Source organism: Triticum aestivum, chromosome 2D (assembly GCF_018294505.1).
Source record: "Triticum aestivum cultivar Chinese Spring chromosome 2D, IWGSC CS RefSeq v2.1, whole genome shotgun sequence".
Lineage (NCBI taxonomy): Eukaryota > Viridiplantae > Streptophyta > Magnoliopsida > Poales > Poaceae > Triticum > Triticum aestivum.
In genome coordinates, this window is record NC_057799.1 from 169,751,464 (window position 1) to 169,770,436 (window position 18,973).

General features: G+C 50.2%; 1 protein-coding gene across 1 annotated transcript; it reads left to right on the forward strand.

Moving 5' to 3' along the window:
- The first annotated feature begins 2,032 nt into the window (after positions 1 to 2,032).
- On the forward strand, positions 2,033 to 2,973 carry LOC123049118 (NDR1/HIN1-like protein 1). The gene has a single exon (XM_044472109.1). It carries the CDS (start codon positions 2,118 to 2,120, stop codon positions 2,763 to 2,765), a length of 648 nt encoding a protein of 215 aa, XP_044328044.1. The 5' UTR covers positions 2,033 to 2,117; the 3' UTR covers positions 2,766 to 2,973.
- Positions 2,974 to 18,973: the final 16,000 nt, after the last annotated feature.

An 18,973-nucleotide genomic window follows, 5' to 3' on the forward strand; every position in this document is an offset into this window, starting at 1 on the left:
TCCCTAGCATGCAAAAAAGTTGAAGTCGCCGCTGGGGTGTAGCGTGATGATAAACCGGTTGTTTGGATTGGTTAAAAATCCTGCCCTCTACTAAGTTTCCTAGCAAAATTGAAGTGATACGTTATGTCATCGATATTCGGATTCCTATGGTTGATGTAGCGGGCGATGAGTCTAGCAGTGCCCCTCCCCCATCAGTTCCCTACTCTGGCTCAAGCACCAGAAATATATTCGACATTCATATCCAGCGTCTCCTTGATCGCGCCTATCGCCAACAGACAGCATCGGATGAGTGTGCACTAAGATTGGAATGATACTAAGATTAAAACCGAATAGGGAATTATCGAAAATAGGGGATCAATTTCCTGACCTAGGGCGCGCAATTTATAAAGGTCATCCAGGGTGTTCTTTCCTTCACTTCGTCAACATTAAGAAGGAGACCTAGTAAAGAGGACGGATCGTAGACGTTGCACACTCGGAGACACAGATTGTTTGAAGACTCTTGACACTCATGTGCATGATCAATCAGGAAGGCTTGACATGATCACCCGTCAGCGCGTAGCCAGACGGTGTTGTTCCCAAAGAAGTACTTTGCCGATCGAATTACCAGAAAATCGGTTGAGACGTTGCTTTCCCTGCCGTCCACCCCATACGAAGATCAAACCGAAAACATTTTTACACATGCAGTGCAGTACTGTACTCCTTAGCTATCATCTCCAGTGATTTCTAAAGCCATTAATACGTACGTACTCTATTGGAAAGCGCGGCTCGCTCACTCACTGAAGAACAGAGAGCAGAGCGCAGAGCACGACCCGCAAAAAAAGAAGAGAAAAGAGAGCAGAGCCATAAGCACAACTGCACAAGCACGAGGACGAGCACCACCTCCGGCGCTGCTGCGTCGGCTTCGCTGCATGGCTGGTCGTCTACCTGGCGCTCCGCCCCACCAAGCCTTCATGAGACCAAACGTGGTTACAACAAAAACTAAAAAATAGAAACGCAACAAACTACCATCTGGCTTTGGCTGCTCTTGACAAAAAATAAAAACCTTTACAATGGGGTCAGAAATAATTCAGAACCTGATTACAAACACAGCCTGGGATTCGATCCCGGCGGCTGTGAGCATGTGCCAAGCGAAGCTAAAGAAGGAAAAGGGCTCAATGGTAGGTGGTATATGCATATCCATCAGCTACGGATGCTGCCTACCCTTAGCTAGAAAGGTCCGCGAAATATCCGTATATGCAAAAAGTTTCACCTAAATCCATATATTTGCGTACTCAGTGGTAGTCGGTGACTTGTGCATGGAAACGCTCAGGTTAAATATGAAGCAAATCGCGCTGGAGAGAGGAGAGGGGACATCGACTCGGGAGTTGGGGAGCGGCAGTGCGTGTAGGGCACCCTGTCCACAAACGCGCACTTGATTGCAGCTATGCATGATTCCATATGATGCGCCGCACGCCCTGGTTGTCCTACATTCACGCCCATCGGCGCCGATAGACAACAACAACCGAGCAGCAGCGGCCCATAACTTAGCCTTTTTCTGTTAATAACTGTGTCATTCTAGAGCACGTGATTTTACTACGTACTGTATTTTTGTTTTGACAATGACAATCTCTCCATCTCAGCTAAAATATTTGGCGGGAATCGGTGAGATCTGCCACCATTAGTCTAGTACTATATGAGTTGCGCTCACTGCTTCCTTACGCCTCCGTAAATAAAGATTGATGTGAACATAGCCCGATAAGGCTATAGAACGGTGGTACACATGGCCTTGTCAAACGCAACTGCATTGTTAATTTTTGTTTTTAACGAGTGCCTGATCGATTGGGACTCACTTCATGATCACCAAGCTGCCTCAAACAGCAGAATAAAGGAAGAATCTCAAAGCGCACGCGCATGCAGGACCAACCGCCCAAGTTACTCGCCAATCGAATTGGCAGAAGAATCTTCTTCGGTTGAGACGTTTTTTTTATAGGAAAATTCTTCGGTTGAGACGTTGCTCTCTGGCCTCCACCCCCATCTTCCTACTTTTAAAGCCATTAACACCCACTGAAGAGAGTAGCTAGCGCGCCACTGCACGCACACCCACCAGTCACACAGAGCACAGTACAGAGAGCAGAGCCATGAACAAGGAGAAGCACCACAGGAACGAGCACCACCTCCGGCGCTGCTGCGGTGGCTTCGCGGCATGCCTCCTAGCGCTGGTCGTCGTCGTCGCATTCATCTCGCTCGTCGTCTACCTTGCGCTCCGCCCCACCAAGCCTTCCTTCTACTTGCAGGACCTGCAGCTCCACTCCATCAACCTCGGGGACCCCTCCCTCTCTGCCACCGCGCAGGTCACGCTCGCCTCCCGCAACCCCAATGACCGCGTCGGCATCTTCTACAGGCGCCTCGACGTCTTCGTCACCTACCGCGACGAGCCCGTCACCGTGCCGATCTCCCTGCCGCCCATGTACCAGGGCCACCGGGACGTCACAATTTGGTCCCCCGTGCTGTCCGGGGAGTCCGTGCCCGTGGCCGGATACGTTGCCGAGGCCATGAAGCAGGACATCGCCTCCGGGTACGTGTCGCTGCAGGTCAAGATCGACGGCCGCGTCAAGTGGAAGGTCGGGAGCTGGATCTCCGGCAGCTACCACCTCTTCGTCAGCTGCCCCGCCATGCTCGCCGCCGGCCCCGGCGGCATGCCGCTCGGGGGTGGCCCCAACGGCACCGGGGGCGCCGTCGCGTCACTGAAATTCACGCAGCCGACAGGGTGCACCGTCGGCACGTGATAGAATGGACTCTGCATACGGTCGCACGTCCGTACTGTAAGTGGAAGGAACTACATAGCGCGGTTCTTCGGTTGTTGTGTTTATTGTAGTAGTAATATATAAATTGTCTAAAGCTCTTAATTTCTGTATGACTCGTTAAGAATAAACTGTGTTGATGCATGTACTCATTCAATTTTGGAATTCATGGGTGCGATTCTTATTTTGCCTATTATGTACATACATGTACATGTCTGTTCTTAGATATAACCCATGCGTCGCAACAAAAAAAATCTATTTCCACAAAAATCTGAAAAACAATTTATATCGGACACATCAGGGACTTTCAGATTTTGATTTTGATGCCGATCGAATCCTCGTGCGTTGATGACGGGCTTGAGCTGGTCAGAGTAAGGTGGGCATTTGTGAGGTCGCCCCTATGACTGGAACGTGTTGGTGAAGGGTACCGATTGCTCGACATGATTGTTATTGAAGACCGGAGGCCACGCCGAGCTGCACACACGCCACATACACGTCCTCCGTGGGACGACGGCCAAATACTAATGGCAACGAGGTTGGACTATTGATTAATAAGTGAATCAGGTCTTCTATCACAATCAAAAGCTAGGTTTTTTTTTTGCGAATACAATCAAAAGCTAGTTGAATTGGTTGAATCCTCGTGAACTGAAGGGAGGCAGTAAGAGTTCAACCCTCCACAGTAGCAATTTTTGCGTTTTGGACCAGCGTGGCCCAGTTCGATGACGCGTGAAAAAGGCGCAGCGGGGTTGCTGTGTACCGTAGGCAAAGGCCGAGTACGTCTGACCACCGTGGCCCACTTCGATGTCGCCCGGAAAAGGAGCAATGGGGTTGTTGCATATTGTAGGCAAAGGCTGGGGAGTACGTGTGCGGCGCGGACGGGAGTCCCATCGTGAGCGATGGATTTACATGATCGATTCGTGCCATCCATTTTTTTAGAAAACCCGCTTAACCGATCGTGACGCCCCCGATTCGACCGTACACTAATCATACACGCAAATGTGTACGATTAAGATCAGGGACTCACGGGAAGATATCATAAGACAACTCTAGACACAAATTGAAATAATACAAGCTTCATATTACAAGCCAGGGGCCTCGAGGCTCGAATACAAGCTCGATACACAAGAGTCAGCGGAAGCAACAATATCTGAGTACAGACATAAGTTAGACAAGGATGCCTTAAGAAGGCAAACACAAAAGCAACAACGATCGAAGAGGCAAGGCCTCCTACCTAGGACCTCCTAACTACTCCTGGTCATCGACGGTCTCCACGTAGTAGCATCCGTCGGCAGTGGCATCTGACTCCAGGGATCCGCCATCTGGTTGCATCAACCGGAAAGAAGAAGGAAGGGGGAAAAAGGTAGCAAAGCAACCGTGAGTACTCATCCAAAGTACTCGCAAGCATCAGACATATACTAAGTATGCATTGGTATCAAATGAAAGGGTTGTATCTGTGGACAGAACTGCAGAATGCCAGAATAGAGGGGAAGGCCTAGGCTATCGAAGACTAGCATCTTCAAGCCGCTCCAAGCATCTTGCAGCATGTAGAAGAGTAAAGAATAGTAGTTTAATTATCAAGCATGTTGTAGCAATAATGCCCAGAGATCCTTCCTCGACTCCCTGCGAGAAAGCAATCCTGGAGCCACATAACTTAAGTATCCATTTCTAGTTGTATTAGATCAAGATATAAGTCTGAACGTCCATTACCGTGGACACGGTATTCGAATATGTATCTTCCCTGCAGGGGTGCACCACGTTTTCCAACACGCTCGATCACTCTGGCCGGACACACCTTTCTGGGGTCAATGCCCGGCCTCGGAAGATCAACACGTCGTAGCCCTACCTAGGCTCAGCAGAGAGGCCCCCGCCGATCTACATCCTAAGCACTCCAGGGTCTGGGCCCATCGCCCGTTGCACTCCGGATCGTTGCGCGCAGGGCGGATCCAGGCTGCCCGGATGGCGCCGCCCCAGCCGTGCCGCAATGCTGAACTGGACGTCTGACAAAGCTTCAGCTGATACTGGGACGTCGAGGCCCATAACTATTCTCGCGTGGTGGTTAGTGCATAAAGGCCAAATGCCAACTCAGAACAAATACCCAAACCATAGTGTATTATTAGCTTGCGGAGACGAGCAGAGACTCACGATAATGTGACCCCGTCGCCCTTTCTCGAGGAAATACGGCAAGGGCAAGCCCAGCCCACTCGAGGGCTGCCTGACTTCACGGTCGTGCCTCGTAACCATCTTGCGGGTGCTCTCCGGGCCCGCCCGACTTTCCCAAGGGTCTCAAGTAAAGTCAAGGTAACCGTGTGTCCAGACATCAAGGGGGAAACCCGAGGAATCACCCCCGGTGGATTCCACTCGATGTAATCATCAAGGTGAACGTAAGAGGGACCACCCTCGAGGTTCACACTTGAGGTGTTGCACGACAGACACACAAAAAAAAGACACATCCGTGACATTTTGAGCCGAACAATTTTTTTTCTGTCATACATATGAGTCTTCTATGACGATAATTGTGACAAAAACCCGGTATCATCATAGATGTGGTGGGCTCCTACTTCTATGACAAAAAATCATGACACAAAATGGGCTTTTCGTCCTGGATGGGCCGGAGATGCAGCTGCATGACATTCTTTGGGCCGTCCATGACGAAAAAAAACCATGGTAGAAGCGAGGGGGAGGAAAATTCGGGGAGTTCCCGATTACGGTGGGAGGTCGGGGGCCGAGCGATGCGCGTTTCTCTCGTACACGTACGCGCGTGGGTGCGAGGCGTTGGCTCTAACTGAACCCGAGCGAGGCGTTGGGCTCTAACTGAACCCGAGCGATTGCACTGCAGACTACGCGTTACTGAACCCGAGCGATCGATCGATGGCTGTTAACTGAACCCGATCGAGCGATCCCTTCGCTACTGCTGCTAACTGAAGCCAATCGATTGGATGAACAGTGAGCGTTGCGGGGGGGGGGGGGGGGTTGGATGAACAGTGAGCGGTGGCGTTGCCTCTGGATGAACAGGACCCCGTGGTATGGAGGGCTGGATGAACAGTAGACGGTGGAGGGGTGCCCGTGGAGGGGTGGTTGAACTGGACCCCGTGGTGTGGAGGGCTGGATGAACAGTAGACGGTGGAGGGGTGCCCGTAGAGGGGTGGTTGAACAGTAGCCGGTGGAGTAGCGCGCGGTGGAGGCTGGATGAACAGGAGCCCGTGGAGGCTGGAGGAGGTCGACGGTAGCCCGTGGAGGCTGGAGGAGGTCGACGGTGGAGATGAACAGTATCCCATGGAGTCCCGTTTTGCGGTACGCCACACCCCTCCCGATGAACAGGACCCCCGTTTCGACCGTAGGAGGTCCGTTTCGTCCGTTTTGCGGTACGCCACACCCCTCCCTATCAACAGGACCCCCGTTTTGACCGTAGGACGTCCGTTTCGTCCGTTTTGCGGTACGCCACACCCCTCCCGATTAACAGGACACCCGTTCGATCGTAGGAGGTCTGTTTCGTCCGTTTTGCGGTACGCCACACCCCTCCCGATCAACAGGACCCCGTTTCGACCATAGGAGGCCCGTTTCCTCCGTTTTGCGGTATGCCACACCCCTCCCGATCAACAGGACCCCGTTCCGAATGTAGGAGGTCCGTTTCCTCCATTTTGCGGTACGCCAGGCCTCGTTTCCATCGCCTGTTCTGTCCAAGCCCTCCCGATGAACACAACCACGCATACCGTTCCAACCCAGCCGGTTGGCTCCCACGCGTTTCGTTGCCTCCCGATGAACACGACGCATTCCGTTGCCTCCCCATGAACACGACGCATTCCGTTGCCTCCCCATGAACACGACGCATTCCGTTGCCTCCCCATGAGCACGACGACGACGGTGTTTCTCCGTTCCGACCCAGCCATGTACACGAGCCCTGGCTCTACGTATGCGTGAGTAGGCATTCGAGACCCCGCCCGTATGTACACATACGTGGCCGTATTTTCTTTCTTGCACCCTGACCGCTGTACGTACGTGTACATGCTACGTGCGCGCCTCTACTACGACACGTGCGCACCTCTACTACGACACGTGCGTGCCTCTACATCGACCAATATGTACGTACCACGTTCGCGACCAGAATGACAACGCTACGTACGCTTCGACCAGGTGGGTCCCGACTGTCAGTCACTTCCTTGCCTGCGAAGATGTAGCTGGTGGGTCCCAACAGTCAGGGGGGGCGAATCGTTTTTTTGCCCGGACGCACTTCCATGCGTGCGAAGATGTAGCCGGTGGGTCCCCGCAGTCAGGGGGGCGAATGGTTTTTTTGCCCGGACGCACTTCCTTGCGTGCGAAGGTGTAGCTGGTGGGTCCCAGCAGTCAGGGGGGCGAATCATTTTTTTTGCCCAGACGCACTTCCTTGTGTGCGAAGATGAAGCTGGTGGGTCCCAGCAGTCATGGGGAAACATTTTTTCCATGAAATATAGTGGCCCGTCCGGTGGGTCCCAGCTGTCAGGTGGAGGAATCATTATTTTCCGCGTAATAAGGAGGCACTTCCTTGCTGCGGCCGTGGACCCAGCCGTCAGCCTCTCCACGTACAGTCCACGTCCGATGGAAGTCGTTCCTTGACCACGTTGACCAGGCCGCGCCGAGAGCACCACGGCGGTGGACGACGGCGAGGCCTAGGAAGGGGACGATGCGGAGCCGAGGAAGACGCGGCAGTGGAAGCCCGCGCGGAGAGGAGTACGAGGGTTCACTGGTTCGGCTGAGGTGTGAGGCTGCCGTCGCCGCAGGGCCTGGCCAGCGGTGGGAATAGTAGGGGGCGGTGAGGCCTCCACGGCAGCACAGCCGGCCACGGGAGGTAGGAGCATGCGGCACGACCGGCGCTGCTTTGGGCGGCTGGAGCAAGAAGACCAGAGGTTGAAGAAGCACTACGGCCGTTGGATGGACATCGTACGGTCATTGGAGCTAGAATCGTTCATATTGACTAAGTTGACAAAGCCCTCCGTCCCCGTCAACTTAGTTGGCCCACAAGTCATCCTCCCACTATGGTGGGTCCCAGCTAGCAGGGGGTATTCTTTTTTTTGTGCGTTATAAGGAGGCACTTCCTTGCGTGTGAAGATATAGCTGGTGGGTCCGACATGTCAGCGGGGGAACGTTTTTTTCGCGAAATACAGAGGCCCTTCCGGTGGGTCCCAGCTGTCAGGTGGAGGAATCATTATTTTGCGCGTACAGTCCACGGCCGATGGATGTCGTTCATTGACCACGTTGACCAGGCCGCGCCGAGAGCACCATGGCGGTGGACGACGGCGAGGCCTAGGAAGGGAACGACGCGGAGATGGGGAAGACTCGGCAATGGTTGCCCACGCGGTGGGGAGTACGATGGTTTACTGGTCCGGCTGCCGTCGCCGGAAAATAACAGGAGGTATGGGTGAGTAGAGGAATGGCCTGGCCAGCAATGAAGTAGGGTGGGGCGGTGCGGCCCGTGCGGCAGCACAACCGGCCACGAGAGGCGGGAGCAGGCAGTCCCACCGGAGCAGGTTTGGGCGGCTGGAACAAGAAGATCAGATATTGAAGAAGCAGCACGGCCGTTGGATTAACATCCAACGGTCGCTGCTGCTAGAATCGTTTGTGGACTAAGTTGACAAAGCCAAAGTACACGTCAACCTAGTAGACCCACAAGTCAGCCTCCAAATCTGTCCCAAACAGCATACAACCCGAAATTTCTAGCCAGATTCAAATTAATTTTAAATCTAAATATACCTTAATTTAAATTCAATGAAATTTCACCCGCACAAAAACAATGAAATTTAAAATATCAAAATCCGAAAGAAAACAGTATTTTGGAACTAATTGCCTGTTTGCTGTATTTTTTCATTTTACATCCCATTTATTATTACTTATAGCCCATTTCTTATTACTTATAGCCCATTTTCTGGGCAAAATGCATCCCTCCTCGTCTTGAAAGATTTCTGACCTAGCAGGGCGTAGAAAAGCAAGTAGGCCTACGTTGGTTATTCTGCAAAAAACAAAATAGCTGGCTAGCCATTTTCAGAAAGGAAAAAACAAACTGGGCTGGTCATGTGCTAAACATATGAAATAAAAGCCTGGGCTAGACGGGCCACGGGTCCCGCACAACCCAGTTGATACCCTTCTCCGTCTCGAAAAAACAAAATTACTGCGCGCGCTGCTGGGTCCCTACTGTCATCCTCACCATGTACAGTCATCTCCTTATTCCTCTCGGTTGTTGACCATGTTGACAACACCGGAGGGCGGCGCCGCGGCGAGCGAACCTAGGCGGAGGACAATGGTGAGGCCTTGGACGGGAACGAACAGGAGCCGGGGAAGATCACAACCAGCCGTGGGAGGCGGGAGCAGGCGGTCCCGCCGGCGCTGGTTTGGCTTTGGGGCTCGAGGAAGAAGAGACTGAAGAAACGCGGCAGACGTTGAATGTCAATCGAACGGTCAAGGTTGGCACAATCGTTTGTTGACTAAGCGGACACCAAGTAGCATACTTTTTTATATATAGGAAGAAAACTGCGAGGAAAATGTGTTCGTCTGCCGTCCTCCTCACAGGGAACGTTCGTCACATAAGTGACTAGCACCCTTGGTTTTCAACTGAGAGGTCTTGGGTTCGAGTCCCAGGAACTCTCAATTTTTTCCTCCTTCCTTCCTCGCAAAAAAAGGTAAAGAAAATCAAAGACTTGGGAAGGCGTACAGAACAAGCTAGTGTATCAATAAAGAGACGTTGCCGAGTTTTAGAAAAAAGAAAGACGTGCTCCTGTAGCTGGTTTGAATCCAAACCTAGACTATGACTATATATGGTGCTATGCTACTCTGCAAGTAATGAAACTGACATATCCAACGTTCGCTTCTCCTCTTCTCTACTTACTCTGCCTAGCATCAGAAGCTCTGGCCGCAGCAACCATGTCCGCTGGCTGCTCGTCCACCTGCTCTTCAGCAGGCAACAACCAGATATGCGCCAAGTCGCCACCCGTACCATTGCCTGTGGGTCTCATCACACCCCCGCCGGCACGCGCACCGCAGCTGATTGCTCATCGCAACCCGCTGCCGTTGGTGTGGTGCCACTGCTGCAAATCACGCAGAGTCATCCATCGCGTCTCAACCACAATCCGCAACCCTGGCCGAGTCTTCTACAAATGCCCGAATCATGGGGTAATAATATGTTTAAGTGTTGTTCTGCGGCTTTCAGTTGCTGATTTTTTTAATAGTTTGGTTGATGATCTTCCAATTTGATTCGTGCAGAAAAGGGAAGATTCGTGTGATTTGTATTTCTGGGAAGTTGCTGATGTGGGGGAGTGCAACTACGCTGATTATTTGGTTAGCCGAGGAATCCCAATACCAGCAGGTTGGGGTGTTGGACAAGTAACTGAAGGAACGGCAGAAGAGGAAGATGCAGAGCAGAAGGTTAAAGATGCAGTTCCTCTGATCATGGCCAAGCAACAGCTGCTGAACGGCCTTGACAGCAATGAGGAGATGAAAGAGCTTGTGAAGATAATGGGCAAAATCGATGTGCTTTGTAGGATGATTATCTCTTTATTTGCAGTGTATGTAGCACTCGTGATGTATTCAGTGGCTACGACATGAGCACTTTGTTGAAACTAGTAATGAATGAAACCTGTGTAGCAGGCTGGCCGTAGTGTTGTGAACATCTAATGATTTCTATTAACGGAAATCAGGGGGTATCCCCTTTTCCTCATATAAATAAATAAATAGCAGAGGCCCTGTCGGGTCAACTTTGTTCTCATTCGAAGACGTCGAGCAAATTGCAGTCCAACAGCAAACTATGTCATCAAATTCAAGTTTCGCAGCCAAATATGAGTACAACTAAACAGCAATGTCATCATGTTTTAGTTGTCGTACAATCACCAAACACAAATCAGCATACATAACAAGTGATGTTCTCACAGCAAAATACTAAACAACATGTTCATCAGGTGTCAATTGTCATAGCAAACACAATTTCACATAGTAGATAAAAAAACGTCTTCTCGCAGGCAAATACGACAAAAGCAATGTAATCATCATCCGCAGCAGCAGCGTCAACATCTTCGCCATGTGTATCAGTCTGAATCGTAATTCCCATGGTGTCATCTTCTTCTTCGTCCTCAACGTTGGCTTCTTCTTGATCAACTCTTGTATGTCCACAGCACGACAGACAATCTTTTCGCTGGCGTCATTGACGTGATGGTTCTCAAAGATATTAGGAACATCTGTGTTATCTTGTACATCAGGAGCAATTTAAGCATCATCTTGTTGTGCAACTTCATTAAACGAATTCCTCTGCTCAAACCTTTGCAATACTCTCTAGTCATCGCTACGTGCAAATGTGTCTTCCAAGAAAAATATCTGTGTTGCTTGATTTGCCAAAATAAAAGGCTCGTTGGTCTGGTACGCCGCCTTGACATTGATGGATTTGAAATAATCATCAGCTCTGGGTTTTGCGATCCTGGAAAACAGGTTATACCAACGACAGCACAACAGAACCACACACCGACGATCCTCGAAACTGGAGATATACTGCAACTGAACAATGTCTGTTATGTTAGCATACATTTCAGTTGTCTCTTTGTCATACGTATCCATGCTCATGATGGCACTGTTTTGTGTCTTCCTGCCTTCGTCTCGTGCAAGGGTGTTGTAGCGCACATCTCCAACAACGCAAGATTCATAATGTCTTACCCGAGTATCAGGACCCATTGCTAGTGAGTAAAGGGCATCATCAACTGCCTGCCCATCCTCCCGCATCTTCTTAACCTATGGTTAGAAAATAGACAAGCTGATCATCTTATGTACTCAATATATTAAAAAAAACTGACAGTGCACTTCAAAAGCTTACATGGTTCTTGAACCATTTCGCAAATCCTGCCATAACCAGTTTGTCAATGTTTCTTGGATTTTGTGGCAGTAACTCCTCTTTGTAGATGTTGCACAACATCGTGATCGCGTCAAACATCTAAATATATAAGAATGTGCTGCAAGTTTAGTAGATTATGATGTATAAGCTGCAGTGCTGCACTTACTTGATATAAGGTAGTATCTCAGGACAGTTATTCAACACATACCAAACCATTTTGTCCAAATCTTTAGGTTTGTCCTCTTGTCGACTCTTCCCTATAACTCGAACAGAATAATCGAAAACATTGAGCCCGGGATTGTCTTCACCCACCTCTTTGCTAAGCTGATCAGCTGTTTCAATGTATTTTGAGCAGAATGTCAATGCTTCTGCAGCAATGTAGGCCTCTGCAATGGAACCCTCGGGTCTAGCTCTATTCCTAACATAGCCCTTGAAAGTGCCTAGCCGCCTTTCAATAGGGTACATCCAACCATACTGTACTGGACCTCTAAGTAGTGCCTCATCAGGTAGATGAACAGCCAAATGCACCATCACATCAAAGAAGGCTGGAGGATATATCTTCTCAAGGTCGCATAGGATAGTTGGTATCTTGTCTCTAAGACGCTCCAAAGCATCTATCCTGATATTCCTACTGCAGAGTTCCCTGAAGAATTGTCCCAACTCTACAACTGCTCTGTATAAGTCAAGGCGGCCCAATCCTCTAAGGATAACAGGTAAAACCCTTTGAAGTAGGACGTGGCAGTCATGAGTTTTCAACCCTTGTACCTTGTTTCCATCTGCACTGACTCTCCTTTCAGGGTTGGAAGAAAATCCATGTGGGAATCTCACACGTGACAGGACCTCGCAGAATTCTTTTCTTTTTACCTTGTCCAAGACGTACACAGCTGGTGCCATATCCCGTGGTTTACCTTCATCTTGCACCTGCAAATCCTTTCTGATACCTAGGTGTGTCAAATCAATCCTAGATTTTAAGGTATCTTTCGTCTTGCCTTCAATATTAAGAAGTGTGCCGATAATGCTGTCTCATATATTTTTCTCGTTGTGCATCACATCAAGATTATGCCGCAGATCCAAATCTTTCCAATACTCCAAGTCCCACAAAGTGGACCTGCGGGTAAACAATAATCTCTCTTCTACCCTGTCACGCTTCCTTTTCCCGCTACCATTACCAGGATGGTTTCCTGGTGTAATATGCCTGTCCTTCTCTAATTCCACTTGCAACTCATCGGCGGTGAGCCTCTTTGGCGCATCACGGTTTTCATGCTTTGCATTGAACACATGTCTTGGGTATTTTCTAGGATGCGGCTTGTCCTTGGCAAGGAAACGGCGGTGTCCAATGTAACAGATCTTGCTAAGTATTGCGTATGACAGCGGATTCCTGTCACAGCGAACACATGCATTGTAACCATGTGTCGTTCGCCCTGACATAGTGCCCAAAGCCGGATAATCATGGATGCACCAAATTATAACAGCACGCAGAAAGAAATCAGCTGGTGGGCTGCTATATAGGTCTCGAGTGAGAACACCCTTCCATAGCTGTTGAAGTTCCTCCACAAGAGGCTCCATGAACAAATCAAAATCCTTTCCAGGACTTTTTGGACCTGGGATGAGCAAGGCCATCATGTAGTTTGATTCTTTGGTGCAGACATTTGGAGGCATGTTGTAAGGGATAACAAGCACTGGCCACATGCTATATGTGGTGCTCTGGTGGCCAAATGGGTTAAATCCATCTGAAGCTAAGCCAAGTCTAATGTTTCTCGGGTCAGCAGCAAACTCTTTGTGTTTATCATTGAAGCTTTTCCACTCACTACCATGAGATGGATGGCTCATTACATTCTGATCTCTGTACTCCTGGTTCCTAGAATGCCACAGTACATCCTCTCTTGTTTCAGCATCATGAAACAACCTCTGCGATCTTGCTGTAATTGGAAAATGTCTCAGAACATTATGAGGAATCCTCTTCACAGCATCGCCATCTTTCCATCTTGATGATTTGCATTTCGGGCATTCACTTAAGTTGGCATAATCCTTCCGGAACAGAACACAATTATTCTTACAAACATGGATCATATCATATCCAATTCCAACTGCACGAAGGAAATTCTTCATTTGACTGTAGGTGTGTGGCAGCTAAGACGCATATGTGAAAGATTTTTGGAAAGCAGCCAACATCGCATCCAATGATTTGTTGGTCATCCGCTCAGATGTCTTCACTTGAAGAAAGGTGACCATAGCTGAGAATACTGACAGCTTATTTCCTGGGGTGACAGCAACGTTGCATTGTTCCAACATGCGGGCCCACCGTTTTTCTTCTGCAGGTGAAAGTTCACGGAATGCACGAGCATTTCGTAGCATTGTTTCAATGTTGGTCAAACTCACTGGCTCCGCCACCACCACCTCCTCCTCCTCTTCCACCTGAGCATCAGGCAGATCAAGATGGTGATCTGCTGCTTCCACGTAGTCAATAACATTGACGTTCACAGCTTCACCATGATGAACCCACCTAGTATATGTGACCGACATCCCATACAAGTGTAGATGATTTTGCACAGTTGACTGGGGTCTTGTAACTGAATTCATACAACTGCTACACGGGCAGAGCACATCTGATTTCGGACCACCGTACTCAGCTCTGATAAAGTTCATGAAGTTTTCAACCCCCTCGACATATGCAGCGGAGAATCTTCGAGCAGAAGTTATCCAAGTCCTGTCCATCTGTTAGACATACAAATTAGTTCTTCTACTAGATATTACAGGAAAAACATATATGCTTTTTTATGAAGTCCAGAAAAAAATACCTAGGTCGATGTCTAAAGCTATGGCAAGATATTTGGACGAGCAGATCTAAGTAACGAAATATATGTAAAGCTAATTCAGCAAACAGATTTGAGTGCCAAATTATGGCAGGCTGTTTCAGCAGTCAATGAGGCCGAGCACACAGCCATCGAACTATCGAAGGCCATCGCAGCAACAAAGATCGAGTATAAAACGGTGTAGAGCTATTTCACCTAACAGATTGGCTACTAGACCATGGCAATCTACGTCACAATAAATATATGGCAGGATATTTTAGCAACTAATCGGCCTTGGCATGCCATCTCAGCTAAGCAGATTGAGTGCAGAACAGGGCAAGGAAGCTTCTTAAGCAGAGCATATTGACAGTAAACTACTTCGGCAAACAGTGAGATTAACAGCGTCTATCAGCTAACATTCAGCGCTACACCGACATGAACGGGGCCTCAGTCTAGAATGCGCGTACCGTGGGAGAAGCTGACCGCCGTGCGTCTCCACACGAACGTCGCCAGCGGTGGCGGCGCTGACCGCCGTGCGCCTCCACAAGAACGTAGCCAGAGGTGGCGGCGCGGCTAGAGGACGGCAGTCTACGAGAGCGTACTGTGGGAGCGAGAGGATCGCCGAACCGCGGCGCCGACGTATCGGCGCGGCGGGGAGGGCGGCTTTGGCGGAGCGAATGGAGTGGAGGGGGACAGGGGGGAGGGGGGTTTGGGGAATATTATTGGCTAGTTGGCCGAAGGGCGGTTGAATCGGATTTGGGGGGAATTTTTGGGTGTGGGGGGGGGAGGATTTTCGCGCGGTGGGCGGGGGGAGTTTGGCGCATGGTCGGTTTCTCCAAGTGCAGTCCCACGTGTCAGTGAAGAGGCAAGCCGAAGCGCGTTCCGTTTGCGTGAGCCGTGTGCAGGACCGAACGTGTGTGGGGTGCAATGCGACCGCGACAGGAGTGCTGTGAGTGTACCGCCTTTTTTCCTTTTAAACTAGGTGCTTCGCCCCCTCAAAAAAAATTTGTTGCTTCGCGCGATCCATCGATACTACTACTAGTAATCCGGTAATCCCGACTAAAACGGCGCGGCCGGGTCTTTTCCCGCGCGATATGCTGGGAGGTTGGCTTAGTTGGGTTTTTTAGGACGAGTAATGCTACACCTACGTAATCCCAGTTACGTAATTAACGTAATGTGAAACGTGTGAGCTGTTGATTGTAGATTGGGGGGAGGGAGGGGCCCACCACCATGAAAATCAGGGGAGGAGAGAGAGAGGCAATTTACGTTAACCCTTTCGTAGGTTCCCGTAGATGTAGAAAGATGTGAAATGCGTGAATGTGTAGTGGACGTACTATTGGAGTGCCTAAGATAATTTGTGTATGTATAGACCCTATGTGTTTATTTTACTTCGCATGTTAGATTTGTCTCGGTTCAATAAAAAGCAGAGTTGGTGATGATGGTGTGCCTGTCATCCTGCAATATAGGCCGTCCGATCTATATCTAACGGATAGGAAGGAAACTATGACAATTTACCCGCACTCCTCTCCACATTTGCAGATAAGGCTTTCCCTCGTTCATCCTTTTCTCCCACAAGATCTTGATCTTCCGTGCAACGCACGGGCATCTTGCTAGTACTCCTACAATATGTATATTATTGTGAAAGTTCATATACACCGGCCGAGATTAATGCAAACACGGCAGATTTTCATTACATTTCGAACTTTTATAGGACAGAAAAATAAAAGAAACCCGACCCTAAACCTATTCTACGGCGGCGACCGACGTCCTCCATCTGCGATCTCTATGTACGGGGGCGGGGTTCAAGACCCGTGAAGTGAAGGTGCGGTCTCCGGCGAGGAAGAGTAGAACACGGGATACGGACCGGCCAGTTGGCACACCATGCCCTGCCGCCTCCCATGCCCTACTCATCCTCGGAGGAGTCCCCGACCTCGGCGGTGCCGGACGTTGGACGGCGGCAAGTAGGACGCGTGGCTGACGGTGCTCCCGTCGTCGGCCGCCAGCGTGGCCACCGCTTGTGCGGTCGCGTCCGCGTCCGGCTACGCCGCTATTGCGTCGCGAGAGGCGACTTGAGCGAGGGCGGCGACCTCGAGCTTCATCCCCGAAGACAAGCTCTCCCGCAGAGCGTTCGCACTTGCGGTCATGGCGGATGTGGTGCCAGGTAGGAGGACGATGCGCTATGGTGTGGAGGTTAGCTGGGCGTTGCCGCTTTAAGTAGCGCATTCCGGTGAGGCCAAGCGTCCGGGTGCGTCATTAAGTCGCCGGAGTTGGTTCCTCGGGCACCGAGCCTCTTAACGACGACATACGAACGGACGGCATGAATGCGGGCAGCTGGCGCCGGCTGGGAACGCACCGCGCGACGGCGCGAGGGACGAGGGTTTTGGTGTGCCAGGGTAGTCAGCTGCGGTCGTGGCAACGTTGGAGATGCCCTTTGCTCACATGCGATCCCCGCATGTCATTGAAAAAGCAAGACGACCCGGCATGGTCTCAGGTCCAGAGGATGCAGTTGGCCGCGCTACACCACTCCGCGGACGCGTCGCGGCGCCCCGTGCATCCTCGACGAGCCGGGTGTTGGGGTGTGTTTGGATTGTGGCCAAAGTGCACCTTACCAAAATTTTGGTCATGACCCAAAGATTGGTCTTTGTTTGGATGGTTGCCATTTTTTTGGCATGCCAATGAACTCTAGCCAACTCTAGTTCATTTTTCTTGCCAATGTCGGCCAAATCATGGGCAACCAATACCTCAACCAAAATTTTGGTCATGACCCAAAGATTGGTCTTTGTTTGGATGGTTGCCATTTCTTTGGCATGCCAATGAACTCTAGCCAACTCTAGTTCATTTTTCTTGCCAATGTCGGCCAAATCATGGGCAACCAATACCTCAACCAAAATTTTGGCTACCCAATGCTTTGATGGGGCAACCTTGGGCACAAACCAAACATACCGTTGGTCGTGCCACAGCACTAACGCCACCCTCGGCACACTGAAACCGACCGTGTCTAGCGACGATATGAGCGTGTCGCTCACCGCGGTCGCCGTGTCCAGAGGCGGTGCTGGAGCTGCGCCCCGTTGTTGGCCCCAACGACCCACATGAACGGTTGTCGGTGGCGAGGAGGTCGTGGGCCAGCTCCTCCATTGGACTAGTCTGCGCTACGTCGTCCCGACGGGTGTGCCCCACATGTCGGTTTCCCTGTTTTCCCGGCCATATTCGAGCGTCAGTGCTCCGCGTTGCGCATTAGGCCTTTCACTATGTAGGCCAAGCGAGACAACTTATTGTTTATTTGAGCCGTTCAAGTATAATCATGTGGCGTTTGCTTATTTCTCATTCCTCTCCAACCCTCTTCTCCATCGATCATGTCGCCCTCCAGTCGAGTCCATCCTCCCGCATGCCTCATTTGAACATTCCGCCGAGTATCATTCGCATGTACCCACCCTAGTCCTCTTTCAATAGATCTCCGGACCCCGAGATGAAATCGAGAGGGAACGAGTGGGGGCACGTGATACCTAAGGCGGATTCAAAATTTTGAACCGGTGATCATAGCATCCGCAAATCATATATAAAGGGTATTCAATGTTCGTTTCGTTTTTGAACGTACAATATACTCCCCCTATCCTTTCTAGTTTACATATAAGTTTTATGTGTAGTCAAAGTATCTCTACTTTGATCAAAAAGGTATCAACATTCAACAACGCCCAATCAATATTGTTAGATTCGTACGTACTCCTAGATTTGTACTCGAGATGGTTTCCAATTTGACTATTGACAAGATTAATAGTACATGAGATGTATAATGTGAAAATTATATCATTGGAAACTCCTTTCACATACGAATTTGACCGTATGCTTTGTGTAAGTTGCATGTCATATATTATTACTCTAACATTTGGTCAAAGTTAGCCTCGAAAAACGCATTAGACCCTGTATGCTTTGTGTAAGTTGCATGTCATATATTATTACTCTAACATTTGTGTAAGTTGCATGTCATATATTATTACTCTAACATTTGGTCAAAGTAGTATAGTGGAAGTGGATCCTCTGACGTAGGTATCCCTGCCTTACCCTCCCTTTCGGTCACTTACTGGCGGACCCCATGCTTGCTAGGCCCCGCATGTCAGTTACTCAATGGGTTCGGCCACGTCAGGGGATCCTCATCCGTAGTATACTCCCTCTGTTTTTATTTACTCCGCATAAAACGGAGGGAGTGGTGGTATAATAAATGACGCGGGCGGGGGAGGGGGAGGGACGTCGGTTTGCTCTCAACTGCGGTCCCACAAGCGAGCGAAAACGCAAGACGAAGCGCGTTCCATTCGGTGAGCGACGTGGAGGGTCCAGCGTGCCGGGCTGCAACGCGAACGCGACAAGAGCGATGTACAGTCAAAACCGATTGACCGGTCGTCACCGGAACCACTATTCACACCAGAACCTTCGCTGCTCGGCCTACGCCAGCCACTGCCCTAAAACCACACCAAATCTCCAGCCCATTCCCCCACCTTTCGATCCCCTAGCCCGCATCAAGCGTCCCCTAGTTCGCCGGAAAGCCATGGTGCGCCGCAAGATCACTT